This window comes from Xenopus laevis, chromosome 7S (genome assembly GCF_017654675.1).
Source record: "Xenopus laevis strain J_2021 chromosome 7S, Xenopus_laevis_v10.1, whole genome shotgun sequence".
Lineage (NCBI taxonomy): Eukaryota > Metazoa > Chordata > Amphibia > Anura > Pipidae > Xenopus > Xenopus laevis.
In genome coordinates, this window is record NC_054384.1 from 112,532,263 (window position 1) to 112,551,326 (window position 19,064).

Below are 19,064 nucleotides of genomic sequence, written 5' to 3' on the forward strand. Positions count from 1 at the left end.
CCCCAGTCCCTCTGGCAAGTGCACGGGGGCAAATTAATGCTGAAATCTGCCTGGCACTGCCAAAGGGCTACAAATATAATATGTCCCTATAGAAAGTGATAGAGGTCGGAGCTGCCACATTGATTGTCTCTCACTTCTCTTTCCCTGAGTGACCACTAGAGGGGCTGCTCTCTGTCTGCTCATTGGCTCAATATAGAGTGGGGGGGAGAAGATGTTTTTCCCACAATCCATCACTCCTGTCCGGCTCAGCTGCTGGGGGGATATTGGGGCAAGTCATTAGCAAGTAGGGGTTAGATACACATTGGGGGGACCAGACTATTTGCTGCCCCTGCCTCTTCCTATGAAAAGCTTTTCCCAAATTGTTTGTGTCTATTCGCCCCCCCCCAACCCCTGCACAATGAGCCTCTTTAACCCCTTCCCTGCTGGCCAGTCCCCTCCCAGATGTACAAACAGAATCTCCCTGTTATTTTGGGAGCTGCCAAACCAGTTCTGTGTTTGTTATTAGCAGCGCGACGTCTGCAGGGAGTGGGGAGAGGGGGGGCAGGGGCAAGTCCACACAACTCCCAGCGAGCTCCTGGGCCCCTCCTGCTTCTCTCTGAGTCTCCCCCAGTGTAAAACACAATCACACTCACACTGGGACACACTCACTGTACAGGTGCTGCAGGAGGAGGGAGCAGGGCCACAAGCAGAGGGGCCCCCGGGATGGGACAGGCTGAGGGTGGGGGGAGAAAGTGTGTGGGACACTGAGCGGGGGGGAAAGTGAGAGGGACAAAGAGGGGGAAGGGAGTCGCTCTGGGCAAGACAAAGGGGAGAATGTGAAAGGGGGTCACATGGATGGGGAGAAATATTAGGAGGCACCTGCCCCGTTACTAAGGGAGAAGGAGGTGCAACAAGAGACAAAGAGAAGTCACAGTGCGGGGGGGGGGAGAGAAGCGGCCGTGCCATGTTCTGTCTGGGGCAAGACAAGTGCCAAGCGGACGGGACTGATGGACTCACACAATGAGGTAAGTTCTAGTTTCACTGCCACTTTGCTCAGAGACTGGGGGAGAGGTTTGTGCTCCTCAACTTCCCAACTTGTCCCCAACTCCTCATTGTCTCAACCTGTTGCTCCACAACTTGCGTCGTTACTTGTGTCGCATTTCTGCCCATTTGCATTTACTGCGCCCACTCACACCCGAGCCCATGTCCTGAATTCTTTTGTTTATTCACTGGAAAGTCTGCGGTGTGAGTGTGAGTGTGAGTGTGAGTGCAGGAATCCTGGGAGTTATGTGCCAATGTGAGTGTGTTTCCCCCACTGTGAGGCTTTTGCGGTGCGAGATGTAGAAATATAAAATGAATGGGGGGGGGGGTTCCCCAGATATCGCCCCGGGACAAGAGACTCTAACCTGAGCCCAGGAATGAGAAGTAGTAATTGGCTGTTTTGGATCAGAGTTTAGATTCCCAGCGGGGGGAGACAAGAGGGACTTCATTTCCAGAGAAAGACTTAATTACATGTGATGCAGCCCCATTGCTCATCAATTGCAAGAGCCGGATCTGTGCAACTCCCTGCACCTCTCATTCATTATTCCCTCAGATCTGACATTGTACCATGAGCACCAAGTTCTCTGCACCGGGTCTGGGGGTAACAAGGTTCTAGATTGGTCTCCCAACATAAAACATTCATCTTGTATAACCCACCCAAATATCTGTATGTGGGATAACACTTTGCTTTTCAGCCTTTTTTCTTTGCTAGACGTGAGGTTAATCTGTATTGTCTCTAATACTCAAACATGGAGGAGAATCAAGTGTCATCTCCAAGGTTTTAGTTACCCTCATACTGTAACTTTCCTCATCCCAACAGAGAACAACACGGGGTTCAGCCTCCTACTTACCCCAATATCCCTTCTTACCCCTCACAAACCAGCACCACCCCAAATCCCCCCTAACTGGCCTTCAGACTGGGCCCCCTTAGCTCATAACAAGGTTACAGATATATAGAAACATTGGGGTGTCACCCTGCTATAGTTCCAGGGGTACCCAGGGCACAAATAAGCACTCACCCCAAATCTCCCCCTAACTGACCTTCAGACTGGGCCCCCTTAGCTCATAACAAGGTTACAGATATATAGAAACATTGGGGTGACAGTCACCCTGCTATAGTTCCAGGGGTACCCAGGACACAAATAAACACTCACCCCAAATCTCCCCCTAACTGACCTTCAGACTGGGCCCCCTTAGCTCATAACAAGGTTACAGATATATAGAAACATTGGGGTGTCACCCTGCTATAGTTCCAGGGGTACCCAGGGCACAAATAAGCACTCACCCCAAATCTCCCCCTAACTGGCCTTCAGACTGGGCCCCCTTAGCTCATAACAAGGTTACAGATATATAGAAACATTGGGGTGTCACCCTGCTATAGTTCCAGGGGTACCCAGGGCACAAATAAACACTCACCCCAAATCTCCCCCTAACTGACCTTCAGACTGGGCCCCCTTAGCTCATAACAAGGTTACAGATATATAGAAACATTGGGGTGTCACCCTGCTATAGTTCCAGGGGTACCCAGGGTACAAATAAGCACTCACCCCAAATCTCCCCCCTAACTGACCTTCAGACTGGGCCCCCTTAGCTCATAACAAGGTTACAGATATATAGAAACATTGGGGTGTCACCCTGCTATAGTTTCCAGGGGTACCCAGGGTACAAATAATCACTCACCCCAAATCTCCCCGTAACTGACCTTCAGACTGGGCCCCCTTAGCTCATAACAAGGTTACAGATATAAAGAAACATTGGGGTGTCACCTTGCTATAGTTCCAGGGGTACCCAGGATACAAATAAGCACTCACCCCAAATCTCCCCCTAACTGACCTTCAGACTGGGCCCCCTTAGCTCATAACAAGGTTACAGATATATAGAAACATTGGGGTGTCACCCTGCTATAGTTCCAGGGGTATCCAGGGTAAAAATAAACACTCACCCCAAATTTCCCCCTAACTGACCTTCAGACTGGGCCCCCTTAGCTCATAACAAGTTTACAGATATATAGAAACATTGGGGTAACAGTCACCCTGCTATAGTTCCAGGGGTACCCAGGGTACAAATAAGCACTCACCCCAAATCTCCCCCTAACTGACCTTCAGACTGGACCCCCTTAGCTCATAACAAGGTTACAGATATATAGAAACATTGGGGTGTCACCCTGCTATAGTTCCAGGGGTATCCAGGGTAAAAATAAACACTCACCCCAAATTTCCCCCTAACTGACCTTCAGACTGGGCCCCCTTAGCTCATAACAAGTTTACAGATATATAGAAACATTGGGGTGTCACCCTGCTATAGTTCCAGGGGTACCCAGGGCACAAATAAGCACTCACCCCAAATCTCCCCCTAACTGACCTTCAGACTGGGGCCCCTTAGCTCATAACAAGGTTACAGATATATAGAAACATTGGGGTGTTACCCTGCTATAGTTCCAGGGGTACCCAGGGTACAAATAAGCACTCACCCCAAATCTCCCCCTAACTGACCTTCAGACTGGGCCCCCTTAGCTCATAACAAGGTTACAGATATATAGAAACATTGGGGTGTCACCCTGTTATAGTTCCAGGGGTACCCAGGGTACAAATAATCACTCACCCCAAATCTCCCCCTAACTGACCTTCAGACTGGGCCCCCTTAGCTCATAACAAGGTTACAGATATATAGAAACATTGGGGTGTCACCCTGCTATAGTTCCAGGGGTACCCAGGGTACAAATAATCACTCACCCCAAATCTCCCCCTAACTGACCTTCAGGCTGGGCCCCCTTAGCTCATAACAAGGTTACAGATATATAGAAACATTGGGGTAACAGTCACCCTGCTATAGTTCCATGGGTACCCAGGGCACAAATAAGCACTCACCCCAAATCTCCCCCTAACTGGCCTTCAGACTGGGCCCCCTTAGCTCATAACAAGGTTACAGATATATAGAAACATTGGGGTGTCACCCTGCTATAGTTCCAGGGGTACCCAGGGTACAAATAAGCACTCACCCCAAATCTCCCCCCTAACTGACCTTCAGACTGGGCCCCCTTAGCTCATAACAAGGTTACAGATATATAGAAACATTGGGGTGTCACCCTGCTATAGTTCCAGGGGTACCCAGGGTACAAATAATCACTCACCCCAAATCTCCCCGTAACTGACCTTCAGACTGGGCCCCCTTAGCTCATAACAAGGTTACAGATATATAGAAACATTGGGGTGTCACCTTGCTATAGTTCCAGGGGTACCCAGGATACAAATAAGCACTCACCCCAAATCTCCCCCTAACTGACCTTCAGACTGGGCCCCCTTAGCTCATAACAAGGTTACAGATATATAGAAACATTGGGGTAACAGTCACCCTGCTATAGTTCCAGGGGTATCCAGGGTAAAAATAATCACTCACCCCAAATCTCCCCCTAACTGACCTTCAGACTGGGCCCCCTTAGCTCATAACAAGGTTACAGATATATAGAAACATTGGGGTGTCACCCTGCTATAGTTCCAGGGGTACCCAGGACACCAGCACTCACACCAAATCTCCCGTTTGAGGGCCCAGCATTTTGAGTATAAATAAGTAAAATAACAATATGTCACTGTTGTGTTCCAGGCCTGGTCTCACTAATAATCTGGTTATGGACTATCAAGCTCTTCTGGACTACCAGCCACATCGGACCCCCATACAGTGTGAGGGCAGGATGGTGCCCGGCTTGGCAGAAGCAGCAGCTACAGAGAGACACAATGTGATGAGACACATTGCAGTTTACCAGCAGGAGAGTTTGGCATTTGGGGGGGTTCCCAGTCTGGATTACAGGACGATACAAAGTCCCTTGAACACAAACATCTCGGGGGTCACAGATCAGCTCCAGGACCACTGGGTAATGAGGATTGAGAAGTTGGGAGAGGAGCTGATACAGGAGACTTCAGTAGGAACCAGGGAGCAGCAGCCTTTGGACTTCAACCCAGAAGTGAAGAGAAGGAACAGCAGCACTGAAAGTGATGGGGACCCCCCAAAATCTTCATTGTCCTTCTTCCCTGACACCCCCGACCTGCTCTCCAGCAACAGCCAGGGATCAGAGAGAGGGAAATCAGCCTGTAAGTGTTATTTGTTCTACCCAGTGGCCCCATGGTCTGCACAGTTACAGACCCTCCAGCCTTTCATGGAAACCTTAACCCATTTTCATGAGCCCCACTAGAACCCCCCCCCAGCCTGGAAAATGTAATTCAGTCTCCCCCAGTACTTACCCAGGTACAGAGCTCTGATTCTCTGTACTTCCTGCTCCTGGGCTGTTCTCTTTCCCATGGTCAGACAGGAACCTCCCCCTGGGTAAGTGAATCCAATCTCCCCCAGTACTTACCCAGGTACAGAGCTCTGATTCTCTGTACTTCCTGCTCCTGGGCTGTTCTCTTTCCCATGGTCAGACAGGAACCTCCCCCTGGGTAAGTGAATCCAATCTCCCCCAGTACTTACCCAGGTACAGAGCTCTGATTCTCTGTACTTCCTGCTCCTGGGCTGCTCTCTTTCCCATGGTCAGACAGGAACCTCCCCCTGGGTAAGTGAATCCAATCTCCCCCAGTACTTACCCAGGTACAGATCTCTGATTCTCTGTACTTCCTGCTCCTGGGCTGTTCTCTTTCCCATGGTCAGACAGGAACCTCCCCCTGGGTAAGTGAATCCAATCTCCCCCAGTACTTACCCAGGTACAGAGCTCTGATTCTCTGTACTTCCTGCTCCTGGGCTGTTCTCTTTCCCATGGTCAGACAGGAACCTCTCCCTGGGTAAGTGAATCCAATCTCCCCCAGTACTTACCCAGGTACAGAGCTCTGATTCTCTGTACTTCCTGCTCCTGGGCTGTTCTCTTTCCCATGGTCAGACAGGAACCTCCCCCTGGGTAAGTGAATCCAATCTCCCCCAGTACTTACCCAGGTACAGAGCTCTGATTCTCTGTACTTCCTGCTCCTGGGCTGTTCTCTTTCCCATGGTCAGACAGGAACCTCCCCCTGGGTAAGTGAATCCAATCTCCCCCAGTACTTACCCAGGTACAGAGCTCTGATTCTCTGTACTTCCTGCTCCTGGGCTGTTCTCTTTCCCATGGTCAGACAGGAACCTCCCCCTGGGTAAGTGAATCCAATCTCCCCCAGTACTTACCCAGGTACAGAGCTCTGATTCTCTGTACTTCCTGCTCCTGGGCTGTTCTCTTTCCCATGGTCAGACAGGAACCGGTTCCTGGGTAAGTGAATCCAATCTCCCCCAGTACTTACCCAGGTACAGAGTTCTGATTCTCTGTACTTCCTGCTCCTGGGCTGTTCTCTTTCCCATGGTCAGACAGGAACCTCCCCCTGTGTGTAATATATACAGTGAGTGTAATGGAAACTAAGGGCCAATAACTGAGTCTCTTCCCCTCAGGGCGTAAGATCCGACTGTACCTCCCAGACTCAGGCCTCAGTCCCAGTTCCTCAGCAGAAGACGACTCAGTGTTTGAGGAGCCGGGGAGCCCAGAGCCCAGGGTATCGGAGGTTAAAGAGTCCCCCGAGGAGGTGGTGGCCCCACAAGGAAAAGGGGAGCAGGAGAGATGGAGGTTCTCAGCATCGGAGCTCATCAGCAAACTACAACTCACCCAGAGGCGCAACAACTTCACTGCCCGACTGGGCAAGTCCCTTTCTACCAAAATCACCCTGAGAGAGAGGGGGGCGTCCACCAGCCAGGAAGGTACGTGTGGGGTATGTGTGGGGTGTATAGTGTAAGTGTGGGGGTGCATAGTGTTACTTTGTTTATATAACTAGTCAGTTATATTTATTTATTTTGGGGGGCATAGAGTGGTTGTTGCCCAGTGTAACTATAAGCAACTCCCTAATATCCATTCATTCCTCATTGGGGTAACTGCCATTATGTCTGTCTGTCCCTTTCTGTTGTCTGCACTGCTGGTTCTGACTACTTATACCATTGAACCCCTGTATCAGTAGTCGGCTCCTCCAGACAAGACTGGGCTCACACAATGACAAACGTATCAATCGGCAAGTTGTGACCTAAATCCATGTGATGCTCCAACAGCCAGAAAGAGCAGTTAGTGCTAAAGCATTTGGACCTGGGTGGGGCCACATTCCCTCCAATGGGGGTTCATATGCAGTTATTTTAGTAAGAGGCGCAACAATGAGAAGGGTCAGGGGTACAAGTTAGGATTTGGAGAAGGATTAGAGTTAGGATTAGTTTTAGGAGTAGGGCTCGGATAGCGGTTGAGTAGGGTTAGGGTTAAGGCTAGGATATGGGCTAGGAGTAGGATTAGGAGTAGGGTTAGGAATAGGTTTAAGACTAGGATAAGGGTTAGGAGTAGGATTAGGAGTACAGTTAGGGTTAAGGCTAGGGTAAGAGTTAGGATTAGGGTTAGGGTTAAAATAGGGTAAGGGTTAGGAGTAGGATTAGGAGTAGGGTTAGGAATAGGGTTAAGACTAGGATAAGGTTTAGAAGTAGGATTAGGGTTAAGGCTAGGGTAAGAGTTAGGAGTAGGATTAGGAGTAGAGTTAGGGTTAAGGCTAGGGTAAGGGTTAGGAGTAGGATTAGGAGTAGGGTTAGGGTTAGGGTTAAAGCTAGGGTAAGAGTTAGGGTTAGGAGTAGGGTTAGGGTTAAGGTTAGGATAAGGGTTAGGATCAGGGGTTAGAGTAGGGTTAGGGTTAGGGTTAGGTTTATCCTGCTGAATTGAAAAGCTTGTACTTGCGCCCACCACTACCAGACTCCCTGTGCCCCTCTCCCTCTGGAGAAACTGTGTCATAAATATCATCAGGGATAAAAGCCCCTTGTTGCCGTGACGAGGAATCTTTGTGCCCGTAGGTAAAAGTGGAGGAAGGGAGCGGAGATGTAACAGCGCGGGGGTGGCGACTCTACTGCACCCGGGGATGGAAAGTGACAGCTCTTGGCTCAAGTAAGTCTTTAATATTTATAAACTCCCCCATCTGTCCCTGCCCCAGAGGAGCTTACAGTCCCCATGTCCTGACATTGGTGCAGGTGTAATACAGGGAGAATGGGAGCCACAACCCAGAGTAAGAAGAATAACTCTGTACCCCATGTCAGGACTGACCCCCCGCTTGTGCTTTTCTCTTGCAGGAATAGGGTGTCAGGGGGTGTCAGTGGTGAGAGACCCCCTACTGAGGAGAAAGTGAAGCAATACCAGCCCCCCAGTGAGGAGAGACTGATCCGCTGTAATGGGGAGAGGGCACAGAAGAGACAGTCCTACTGTGAGAGGAGACAGTCGCGCTTTCTGTTGAACTGTAAGTGTCACACCGGGGTAACAAAACTCAGCTACAATTGTTCATGAGTCGTAACAGGAAAACCAGTATTAAACCAGTTCAACTGATTAAACCAAGGGCTGAGCTTTATCATTGTGCCCCCTGTTCCCCACCCCTGACCTGTGCTGTTGCCCCCCCCAGCCATTCTCTATCAGGAATACAGTGACGTCGCCATCAACCGGGAGATCCAGCGGCAGAAGCGGGAGGACACGGCGGGGGACGAGGAGGAGGTAACGGGCAGTCCCAAGAGTAACCTGTCCCCCAGCAGCTCCTTCCGCTCCCAGCGCTCCTCCCGAGGCTCCACCTTCTCCCTGTGGCAGGATATCCCAGATGTGCGGGGGAGTGGCCTTCTCAACACTTTAACCGCCCACGAGCGGAAACTGCAGGAGGTGAGACTCCGCCCATGAGGGGCCACTGATACCCGAATCCTTTGCCCAAATGACATTCACCCAGACATTATTCCTTTCTGCTAATTCCCAGATCCAGTGAGAACCAGTACAATCCATTGCCAATGGACTACTGCAACCTCCCCTCTCTGTGTGTAGAGTCCTGTGCCCCTCGCTGTGCCAAATGGGTGCCCCCCCCACTGTATATCCAACAGACCAAGCCCCTCCAACCAGTAAGGTCCAAAACTCCAACATGAAATGACCCCAAAAGGTTTTAGATAAAGGGCAACTTTGGTGGCACAAAGAGGTCTGAGGACAAATAACAACACCAATGATCTGTAGACCCCCTGGGACCCTCCATGTGGCCAATCTTCCCGCAGTACTTGGCCCAGTAACATTCAGTACTTGTGCCTATAAATACCTTCACCCCAACACACCAGTCTCCCAGTGACCCACATTCCAGTCCTGTCCGTACAGAGAGACCCTCTAATTAAAGGGGTGGCTCACCTTTAAAGGGCATGTAAAGGCAAAAAAATAAAATCCCATTTTACTTTCTTTAATGAAAAAGAAACCTATCTCCAATATTCTTTAATTAAAAAAATATGTACTCTTTTTATAAGAAACCTGACTGTATGTAGTGAAATTCTCCCTTCATTTACTGCTGTGGATAGGAATTGTCAGACGGTCCCTAACTGCTCTGCAGGGAAACAATCCTACTTATGTACAGCAGGGGGAGCCCCCGCCTTACTTCCCAGCCATGCAGAACTCAAGCAGCTTTGTTTATGACGATCCCTAAGCAGCCCAGATCACACTGAGCATGTGCACAGTCTTGGTCTTGCAAAGATGTATAACAAAGTTACAAGATGGTGACCCCCTGTGGCCAACTTTGAAAGCATAAATCATTTGTTTGATTAGACTTGTGGTGCAGTAAGTTCATGTTTATGTTTAGTATACAAAATACAGCATTTCTAGCCTTATTCTATTTTACACTTTACTTCCCCTTTAAGTTAACTTAATGTTACAGGATTCTAAGCAACTTTTCATCTGGCCTTTATTTTTTAATTATTTGCCTCCTTCTTCTAACTCTTTCCAGCTTTCAAGTGGGGAGTCACTGACCCCATCTAAAAAAACAAACACTCTGTAAGGCTACAAATGTGTTGTTATTGCTGCTTTTTATTCCTCATCTTTCTATTCAGGCCTCTCCTATTCATATTCCTGTCTCTTATTCATATCAATGCATGGTTGCTAGGGGAATTTGGACCCTAGCAACCAGATGGCTGAAATTGCAAACGGGAGAGCTGCTGAATAAAAAGCTAAATAAGTCAAAAACCACAAACAACAAACCAATTGCAAATTGTCTCAGAATATCCCTCTCTACATCATACGAACAGTTCATTTAAAGGTGAACAACCCCTTTAAGTCTGTGCTCCCCCAACATGACTGCCCAGGGAAAGAAATAGCCACACTGCCTTACACAGTACTTCCTTATTAGATCAAGAGTTAAAGTGAAAGCTCCTCAGCCAAGATCATTGCATCTCCTCCAGATCCCATTGTCATTGAACCTTATTAACCAATGGGCAGATTCATTGTGCCCCCACTCCAGAGATGATAAGAACTGTGCCTTTTAAGTAATTCATTAACCCCAATACTACTTGTGATCTGCCAATCAGCCAATCATATTCTCCCTTGTCTCCTCCCACCTCTGCCCCAAGCCCACAATCAATCAACCTTCAATATGTCACTTACCCACAATGCTGTTTGCAGGGTCAGACAAGAACTGTGGGAAATGTCCCCTGGCCCCCTGTTAATATTGATACAGTCTAACATGATAGTCCTTGTTTGACCCCCCTCCCAGCCCCCCCAACTAAAGGGAAGAATAAGGCAGACAAATCCTCAAACTTCAAACCCATTTACTCATTGGCTTCAGGTCCAGGAGAATTGAGTTAGTCCAACACCCAGTGCCAAAGCTTGAGAAAGCCCCCTTTCTCCTTAATCTCCTCATCCCCAAGATTTTTATCCATCCTCCTCATCCTCTGCTCTTCTCCTCTTCCTCTGCCCTCCTTCTTCCTCTTTGCCATACCCTTGCTCTTCCTCTGGTCTTCTCCTCTTCCTCTGCTCTTTCCATCTTCCTCTGGTCTTTCCATCTCCCTCTGGTCTTTCCATCTTCCTCCGGTCTTCTCCTCTATCTTTGCCCTTCTCCTCTTCCTCTGCCGTTCTCTTCTTCTTCCTCTGCGGTTCTCCTCCTCTTGCTCTGCCCTTCTCCTCTTGCTCTGTCATTCTTGTCTTCCTCTGCCCTCCTCCTGCAATTTCTCTGCCCTTCTACTTTTCCTTTGGTCTTCTTCTCTTCCTTTGCCTTTTTCCTCTTCCTCTGATCTTCTTCTCTTCCTGTGCTCTCATCCTTGGCCGTTCTCCTCTTCTTCTTTCCTCCTCCTCTTCCTCTGCCCTTCTCCTCTTCTCTGATCTTCTCTTCGTCTGCCCTTCCTGCCTAACTCTTATCTCTGGGCTTCCAGGCCAAGTTTGAGTTGGTGACCTCGGAAGCCTCGTACGTTCACAGCCTCTCCATAGCCGTCGATCATTTACTCAACTCCCCTGAGCTCAACGAGTGCCTCGGGGCCCAAGAGAAACAGTGGCTCTTCTCCAAGCTCCCCGAGGTGAAGGAGATCAGTGAAAGGTGAGTGCCCTCAGACACCTGATTTAATGACCTTTTGGGGGTTAAAATATTATTAGGCATTCAGAGTCAGTAGCGCTGCTGGGAGGGAAGGCCTCAACAGGAATATGAGGGACCCAACCAATATCTTGGTAAGTACTGGGGGTTCACTGTGGGTCTATGCAGAAGGACCCCAGTTTCAGGGATTGTCCCATTAGGGTGTATTATTATTATGGGGGCTTGAGGAGTTGTCAATAGAAGTCTCTTTGTGGCACCTACAAGGTTCCTGATGGATCTGGAGGAGAGGCTGGAGAGGGACATCTTGCACTTTGATGTATGTGACATTGTCCTGCACCACTGCCCGGAGCTGCGCCGCGTCTACCTGCCCTACGTCACCAACCAGGCGTATCAGGAACAGACTTACCAGCGGCTCCTGTAAGTACCTGCTGCCAACTCCATGCCCACGAGATCATATTGGCACTGACTGCCCACTGGGGACATCATGGGAGATGCAGCTCCCCACATGGTGAAGGGAAGGGGCTCCTGGAAGGAGACAACTCACCTGTCCATTTGCCCCATGCTGAATTTGTTTTTTGCCCCTTGTGTTGCATATGGGGGCCACAGGAAGACTAGGGCAGGAGCCTCTCTGGGACGAGGATACTGGACTGGCACAAAGGTTCCAGGTGGCACATTATTTGAATACTTCATTTATCTGGGCAATGATGTTGTCATACAGAGAAGTCTATGGTTCTCTTGGAGGGTCTCATTCAGCCTACGGACCTCCAGCTGGACATCCTGGTTCAGCCCAAGCATCTCCTTCCAGACCCTCTGTCACTCCCCCATGATCTGAGACTTATTATAGCCCTATGTACTGGAGGCCAGGCAGACTGTAGCTGACTACAACTCCCAGCATCCCCTGCCAGCCATATGGTTCCAATTGAAAAGCAGATTTATGATGCGAGTCCTTATATCTCTCAGGCAGGAGAACTTACGCTTCAGAGGGATTCTCTCCAAACTGGAGGAGGACCAGGTCTGCCAGCGCCTCCCCCTCACCTCCTTCCTCATCCTGCCCTTCCAGAGGATCATGCGCCTCAAAATGCTGGTGGAGGTAACGCCCCTTTGGCCCCGAATATGAGAATCTCCCATCATCCCTTTCCACAGCCAATCACGTATCTCTGAAGGTGCCCAATGGCCAGAATGTCAGGGAAACATTAGTCTGCATTAGTCAGAACCCGCTGTTTTCCCTATTTATAGACTGGGTTATTGGGCCCTTCCATTAATCTCAGCTTCTGTCTCTGTCTGGCACTTTTTCTGTCTGTCTGTCTCTGTGTCTCTCTGTCTTTGTCTGCCTGTCTCTCTATATCTCACTGTCTGTCTCTCTATATCTCACTGTCTGTCTCTCTATATCTCACTGTCTGTCTCTCTATATCTCATTATCTGTCTGTCTGTCCCTCTTTCTGTCTGTCTGTATCTCACTGTCTGTCTCTGTGTCTTTCCCTTTCTGTGTCTGTCCCTCTATATCTCACTGTCTGTCTCTCTATATCTCACTGTCTGTCTCTCTATATCTCACTGTCTGTCTCTCTATATCTCACTATCTGTCTGTCTGTCCCTCTTTCTGTCTGTCTCTGTGTCTCTCTGTCTTTGTCTGCCTGTCTCTCTATATCTCACCGTCTGTCTGTCTCTGTCTGTCCCTCGTTCTGTCTGTCTGTATCACACTGTCTGTCTCTGTGTCTCTCCCCTTCTGTGTCTGTCTCTCTATATCTCACTGTCCGTGTGTCTGTCTCTCTATATCTCACTGTCCGTGTGTCTGTCTCTCTATATCTCACTGTCCGTGTGTCTGTCTCTCTATATCTCACTGTCCGTGTGTCTGTCTCTCTATATCTCACTGTCCGTGTGTCTGTCTCTCTATATCTCACTGTCCGTGTGTCTGTCTCTCTATATCTCACTGTCCGTGTGTCTGTCTGCAGAACATACTGAAGCACACGGCTCCCGGCTCCCAGAATGAGGACACGGCCAGCAAAGCCTTCACTGAGCTAAAGAAGGTGGGTGCCATGATGTGATCAGACTGGAATGTGGGGGACACAGGGGAGCAGACAGGGGTGTGGGGAGCCAGGCAGCAGCAGCAGCAGCAGCAGGAACAGCCAGTAGGGTATTTGGGGTATGGACTAATGATTAATGCCCCATCCAGAACATGCAGTGGATCTATACATGCCCCCCCCCCAGGGCACCCCAATGTATATGTTATGGGCAGGGTCAGTACGGGTGAGATCTCCTCTCAGCAGGCAGGTGACACATCACAGGGGGGTGTCAGTAAATTGCCCCCAGTCTGGCTTTGCACAGGCAGCGGCACCCACTTTCCACTTGGTTGTGAAGGAACAGGGAGTGTTTGCCAGTCTGAGATGTGACAGGGGGGCTGGCAGACATGTGAGACGTCTGCAAGATATGAGACTTGGCTAAAATACTGAGAGGTTATGGTGGGACCCACCAGGTGCCAGTCAGACACTGGGTAACCCCTGCTGTGCTTTGCAGCTGGTGAAGGAGTGCAATGCCAGCGTCCAGTCCATGAAGAGAACTGAGGAGTTAATTCATCTAAACAAGAAGATCCACTTTGAAAGCAAGGTGAGGAGTGGGCATAGCTGGGTGAGTAGTGGGCACAACTGGGTGATGATTGGGCACAACTGGGTGAGGAGTGGGCACAGCTGGGAGAGGTGTGGGCACAACTGGGTGATGAGTGGGCACAACTGGGTGATGAGTGGGCACAGCTGGGAGAGGTGTGGGCACAACTGGGTGATGAGTGGGCACAACTGGGTGATGAGTGGGCACAGCTGGGAGAGGTGTGGGCACAACTGGGTGAGGGGAGGGCACAGCTGGATGAGGAGAGGGCACAGGTGGGTGCAGCCAGGCAGAGATGGGCACTGTCGGGTTAGGAGTGGGCACAGCTGGGCAAGGAGTGGGCCAGTGAATAGTGGACATAGGAAGGTGAGGGATGGGTATTTCTGTGGGTATCTGGGCACTGTGTGAGTAAATAGTGAGAAGGAACCAGTTCCAACCCCAGGGTGATCTCTCCTGACTCTGTTTCTGTGCCAGATCTTCCCTCTGATCTCCCAGTCCCGCTGGCTGGTGAAACACGGGGAACTGATGGAACTGGACATGCAGATCCCAAACAGCGCCGGCTCCAAATTCAAGCTCTGCCCCAAACCCGTTTATCTTCATCTGTTCAACGACTGCCTCCTGCTCTCCAGAAGGAAAGAGTAAGTTCCCAGGGGCCCCGGGGCCAGAGCTCATTCCCTTTAATATTATTCCAGAATGTTGGATTTCTGTAGCTTCTGCTGTAAATGCCCAACCTGCCCAAATGTCATTCATTGGCTCCTCATCCTGATGGATCTCACAGTCCTGTCTCTCTCTGTGATTGGATCTCCCAGTTCTGTTCCTCTCTTATTGGATCTCCTAGTCCTGTCCCTGTTTGTGATTGGATCTCCCAATCTTGTCCTTCTTTATGATTGGATCTCCCAATCCTGTCCTTCTTTGTGATTGGATCTCCCGGTCCTTTTCCTTTCTGATTGGATCTCCTAGCCTTGTTTCTCTCTGTGATTGGATCTCCCAGTCTTATCCTTCTTTGTGATTGGATCTCCTAGTCCTGTCCCTCTCTGTGTTTGGATCTCCCAGTCCTGTCCCTCTCTGTGATTGGATCTCCCAGTCCTGTTCCTTTCTTATTGGATCTCCTAGTTCTGACCCTCTTTGTGATTGGATCTCTTAGTCCTGTCCCTCTTTGTGGTTGGATCTCCCAGTCCTGTCCCTCTCTGTGATTTGATCTCCCAGTCCTGCCCCTCTCTGTGATAGGATCTCCCAGTCCTGTCCCTCTCTGTCATTTGATCTCCCAGTCCTGCCCCTCTCTGTGATAGGATCTCCCAGTCCTGTTTCTTTCTGATTTGATCTCCCAGTTCTGTCCCTCTCTGTGATAAGATCTCCCAGTCCTGTTCCTTTCTGATTGGATCTCCTAGTCCTGTCTCTCTTTGTGGTTGGATCTCCTAGTCCTGTCTCTCTTAGTGGTTGGTTCTCCTAGTCCTGTCCCTCTTTTTGATTGGATTTCCTAGTCCTGTCCCTCTTTGTGATTGGATCACCCAGTTCTGTCCCTCTCTGTGATTGGATCTCCTAGTTGTGTCCTTCTTAGTGGTTGGATCTCCCAATCCTGTCCCTCTCTGAGATTGGATCTCCCAGTCCTGTCCCTCTCTGTGATTGGATCTCCCAGCCCTGTCCCTCTGTGATTGGATCTCTTAGTACTGTCCCTCTCGGTGATTGGATCTCCTAGATATGTGCTTCTTTGTGATTGGATCTCCCAGTCCTGCCCCTTTCGGTGATTGGATCTCCTAGACCTGTCCTTCTTTGTGTTTGGATCTCCCAGTCCTGTCCCTCTGTGTGATTGGATCTCCTAGTCCTGTCACTCTCTGTGATTGGATCTCCCAGTCCTATTCCTTTCTGATTGTATCTCCTAGTCCTGTCCCTCTTTGTGATTGGATCTCCCAGCCCTGTCCCTTTCTGTGATTGAATCCTTCTCGTGTTCCCATCTGATTGGATCCTCGCTCTGGTTCCAGGTTGGGTAGATTTGCAGTCTTTGCTCATGCCCAGATGATGGATCTGAAGGTGACGGATCTGAGTTGGAAGCTGCAGGAGGTGCCGGGGGAGGTTTTCCACGTCCAACTGTGCCACGAGCAGAGACCCAAACACCAGATCCTGCTGAGGGCCCAGAGCGAGTGAGTTGGGGCCAAGGGTTGAGTGTCGGGATGGGACAGCTCTTTAGCTCCATCTGTTGGTGGAAGGTGGAGGAGCAGCACAATGTGCACCTCTTCCCATTTACAGACATTAATCCAACCCCTGTTGTTTTGGAGGTTCAATGGGGGTAAAGACAAATGGGGGTAACACAAGTTTGCTGTCCCCAAGCTCTTGGATTTATTTCTGCAATGGGGGAAAAGTAAAAAATGTGATCATTTGAGGGTCAAATCTGTGTCTGACCCCTGGGAAGTAAATAGTGAATATACAGTTGTTTTATTTGCCAATAGGAGTGAGAAGCAGCGCTGGATCTCAGCCATGAGCCTCTCCTGCGCCCAATCAGATCTGGAGATCCTGACGGACAGTGAAGGTGACTCTTTCTTTTCTGTCTATGGGGGGGGGATCTTGCCTAAAAGGGGCGCAGGGATTCAAGTTAGTTATGTGACCCCAGTTTTTCTCTGCCCCCCCAGACATCCCACAAGTCCAGTGCATCAAGGGTTACACGGCGCAAGAGCACGATGAACTGACGCTGGAGAAAGCGGATATATTGCGACTCACAGCCAAGACTAGTGACGGTAAGTGACTCCGAGGACACGTGCAAAAGTGCACCCCAACCCCAGTACCAGGGAACCCCAGAGAATATCCGCCAGTTCCACCTCTGCAGCCCCTGTGACACTTGTCAGAGGGAGGAGGGGGGCACAATCCCATAATTCCCTGTACATATTTCTATTCTAGTTAGTATTGCACTGTTGGTTCCCCCTGCGTGTCCCATGTATGTATACGAGTAGCACTAGATACACTATAGACTTCATGGAGGAGAGTCTTTATTCAGGCTGAGCTACTATGCATGTGCCCATGGTGAGTATGGCAGCTCCCACTTCTGGTTGCTATGGTTCCCACATAATGCTGATCCTTGGGCACAGGAGATATTGAATCCCCCAATAGCCCTAATGTATTTCTTTTGTTTTTGGGGTTCAGGCTGGATGGAAGTGACTCGTCTCTCTGATGGAGAAAGGGGGTGGGTCCCAGCGACCCATGTGGAAGAAATAACCAATAAGAATGCGCGGCTGCGAAACCTGCGAGAGAACAAGCGCATAAAACATGCAACAAGCAAACTGGAGAGGGATCCGCCCTAAAGTCTCCCCGACGCCTCTCTCATTGCCCCCCTGATGGTTCCAACTTCTCTTGGACCCGCGTCCTACACATTTCACTCGGCCAGTGGACTCTGTGTGGCCCCCGGGGGGCTCCTGTGCTCCAACAACTACAGCAATGGGGCCCCCCAGGGTACAGCCTGGCCCTTATCACTAATGACTAGTGCAACTAATTGTCTCACCCTGAGCTTCTGTGTCAGAGGAACTGCCCCGACCTGGAGTTTAGGAACAAATAAATAGGGAATAATTACTTTAGGACTTGGGGGTTAGGGCACTTTCTGGTAGCGCTGGGATGGGGGGGCTCAATAGACTCGTGTTCTGCAGCAAGAAAATGACTCATCTGGTTACCCCAATAGTACCCCCCAACTCCCAGCACCCCTGTAGAATGGCAAGTGGATGAAATTTCTGCCAGGGGCTACCCCCCAGCACAGGGCTCCATACGCAACAGCGGAGACTGACACTTTAATAATCAACACTCCCAGGTATGCCGACAGAGGGTAATGGGAGTTGTAGTGATTAAGTCAATCTACCCTATAGGATTGAGGGAGTTCCAGAATGAAGAGAAGCCTCCATTGTTTTTCTACTGTAGAGCCACAACCACACTGTAAATAAGTCTCTGTGCGCCCAAATTAAATCTCATTCTCTGCACTCGCACCGTCCACTGCTTTTTTCTTACAGTGTTATAGTGTCATTAATCACGGGCCCCAGGGCCACATGGAACACACCCTCAGATACTTAGAAAAATCACTTGGCTTAAGCCATGTCATCTCATTGTCTCAGCCTGGCAATTATAGGCCTGTAAGTCTGACATCCACAGGGGTAAATTATCTCAAGGTTTGTGATTATGTTTCGGAGAAAGGCATTATGGGTAGGAACCAGTATTGCTTTATGAGGAAGATCATGTCAGACACATATACTTGCCCTTTATGATACAGTAAGAATGAAGTTCAACAGTGGAGGTGCAGGAGATGTGATCTGTTTGGAATTTGGTCCCCTCTAGTATATGCCAGTACAGAGAGAAACGACTAAGCTGATAAAGGGAATGGAAAAGATCAGTTATGGGGAAATGCAAGTTGGGATTGGTTACGCTGGAGAAGAGACAGTTAAGGGGGATATGATCACTATATATAAATATATAAGGGGATATGATCACTATATATAAATATATAAGGGGATATGATCACTATATATAATATATAAGGGGATATGATCACTATATATAAATATATAAGGGGGATATGATCACTATATATAAATATATAAGGGGGATATGATCACTATATATAATATATAAGGGGGATATGATCACTATATATAAATATATAAGGGGGATATGATCACTATATATAAATATATAAGGGGGATATGATCACTATATATAAATATATAAGGGGGATATGATCACTATATATAAATATATAAGGGGGATATGATCACTATATATAAATATATAAGGGGGATATGATCACTATATATAAATATATAAGGGGATATGATCACTATATATAAATATATAAGGGGGATATGATCACTATATATAAATATATAAGAGGGATATGATCACTATATATAAATATATAAGGGGGATATGATCACTATATATAAATATATAAGGGGGATATGATCACTATATATAAATATATAAGGGGGATATGATCACTATATATAAATATATAAGGGGGATATGGTCACTATATATAAATATATAAGGGGGATATGATCACTATATATAAATATATAAGGGGGATATGATCACTATATATAAATATATAAGGGGGATATGATCACTATATATAAATATATAAGGGGATATGATCACTAT

General features: G+C 48.7%; 1 protein-coding gene across 3 annotated transcripts; it reads left to right on the plus strand.

The window, feature by feature from the left end:
- The first annotated feature begins 730 nt into the window (after positions 1–730).
- arhgef19.S (Rho guanine nucleotide exchange factor 19 S homeolog) lies at positions 731–17,890 on the plus strand. 3 transcript variants are annotated; one of them, NM_001135080.1, is given in 16 exon segments: positions 979–1,004; positions 4,621–5,105; positions 6,418–6,720; positions 7,837–7,927; positions 8,110–8,273; positions 8,433–8,680; positions 11,188–11,348; positions 11,607–11,759; positions 12,303–12,432; positions 13,292–13,366; positions 13,854–13,943; positions 14,412–14,575; positions 15,917–16,075; positions 16,382–16,461; positions 16,562–16,666; positions 17,070–17,227. In NM_001135080.1, coding segments are annotated over 16 exon segments (2,571 nt in total). In that variant the 5' UTR covers positions 979–999.
- The last annotated feature ends 1,174 nt before the right edge of the window (positions 17,891–19,064 follow it).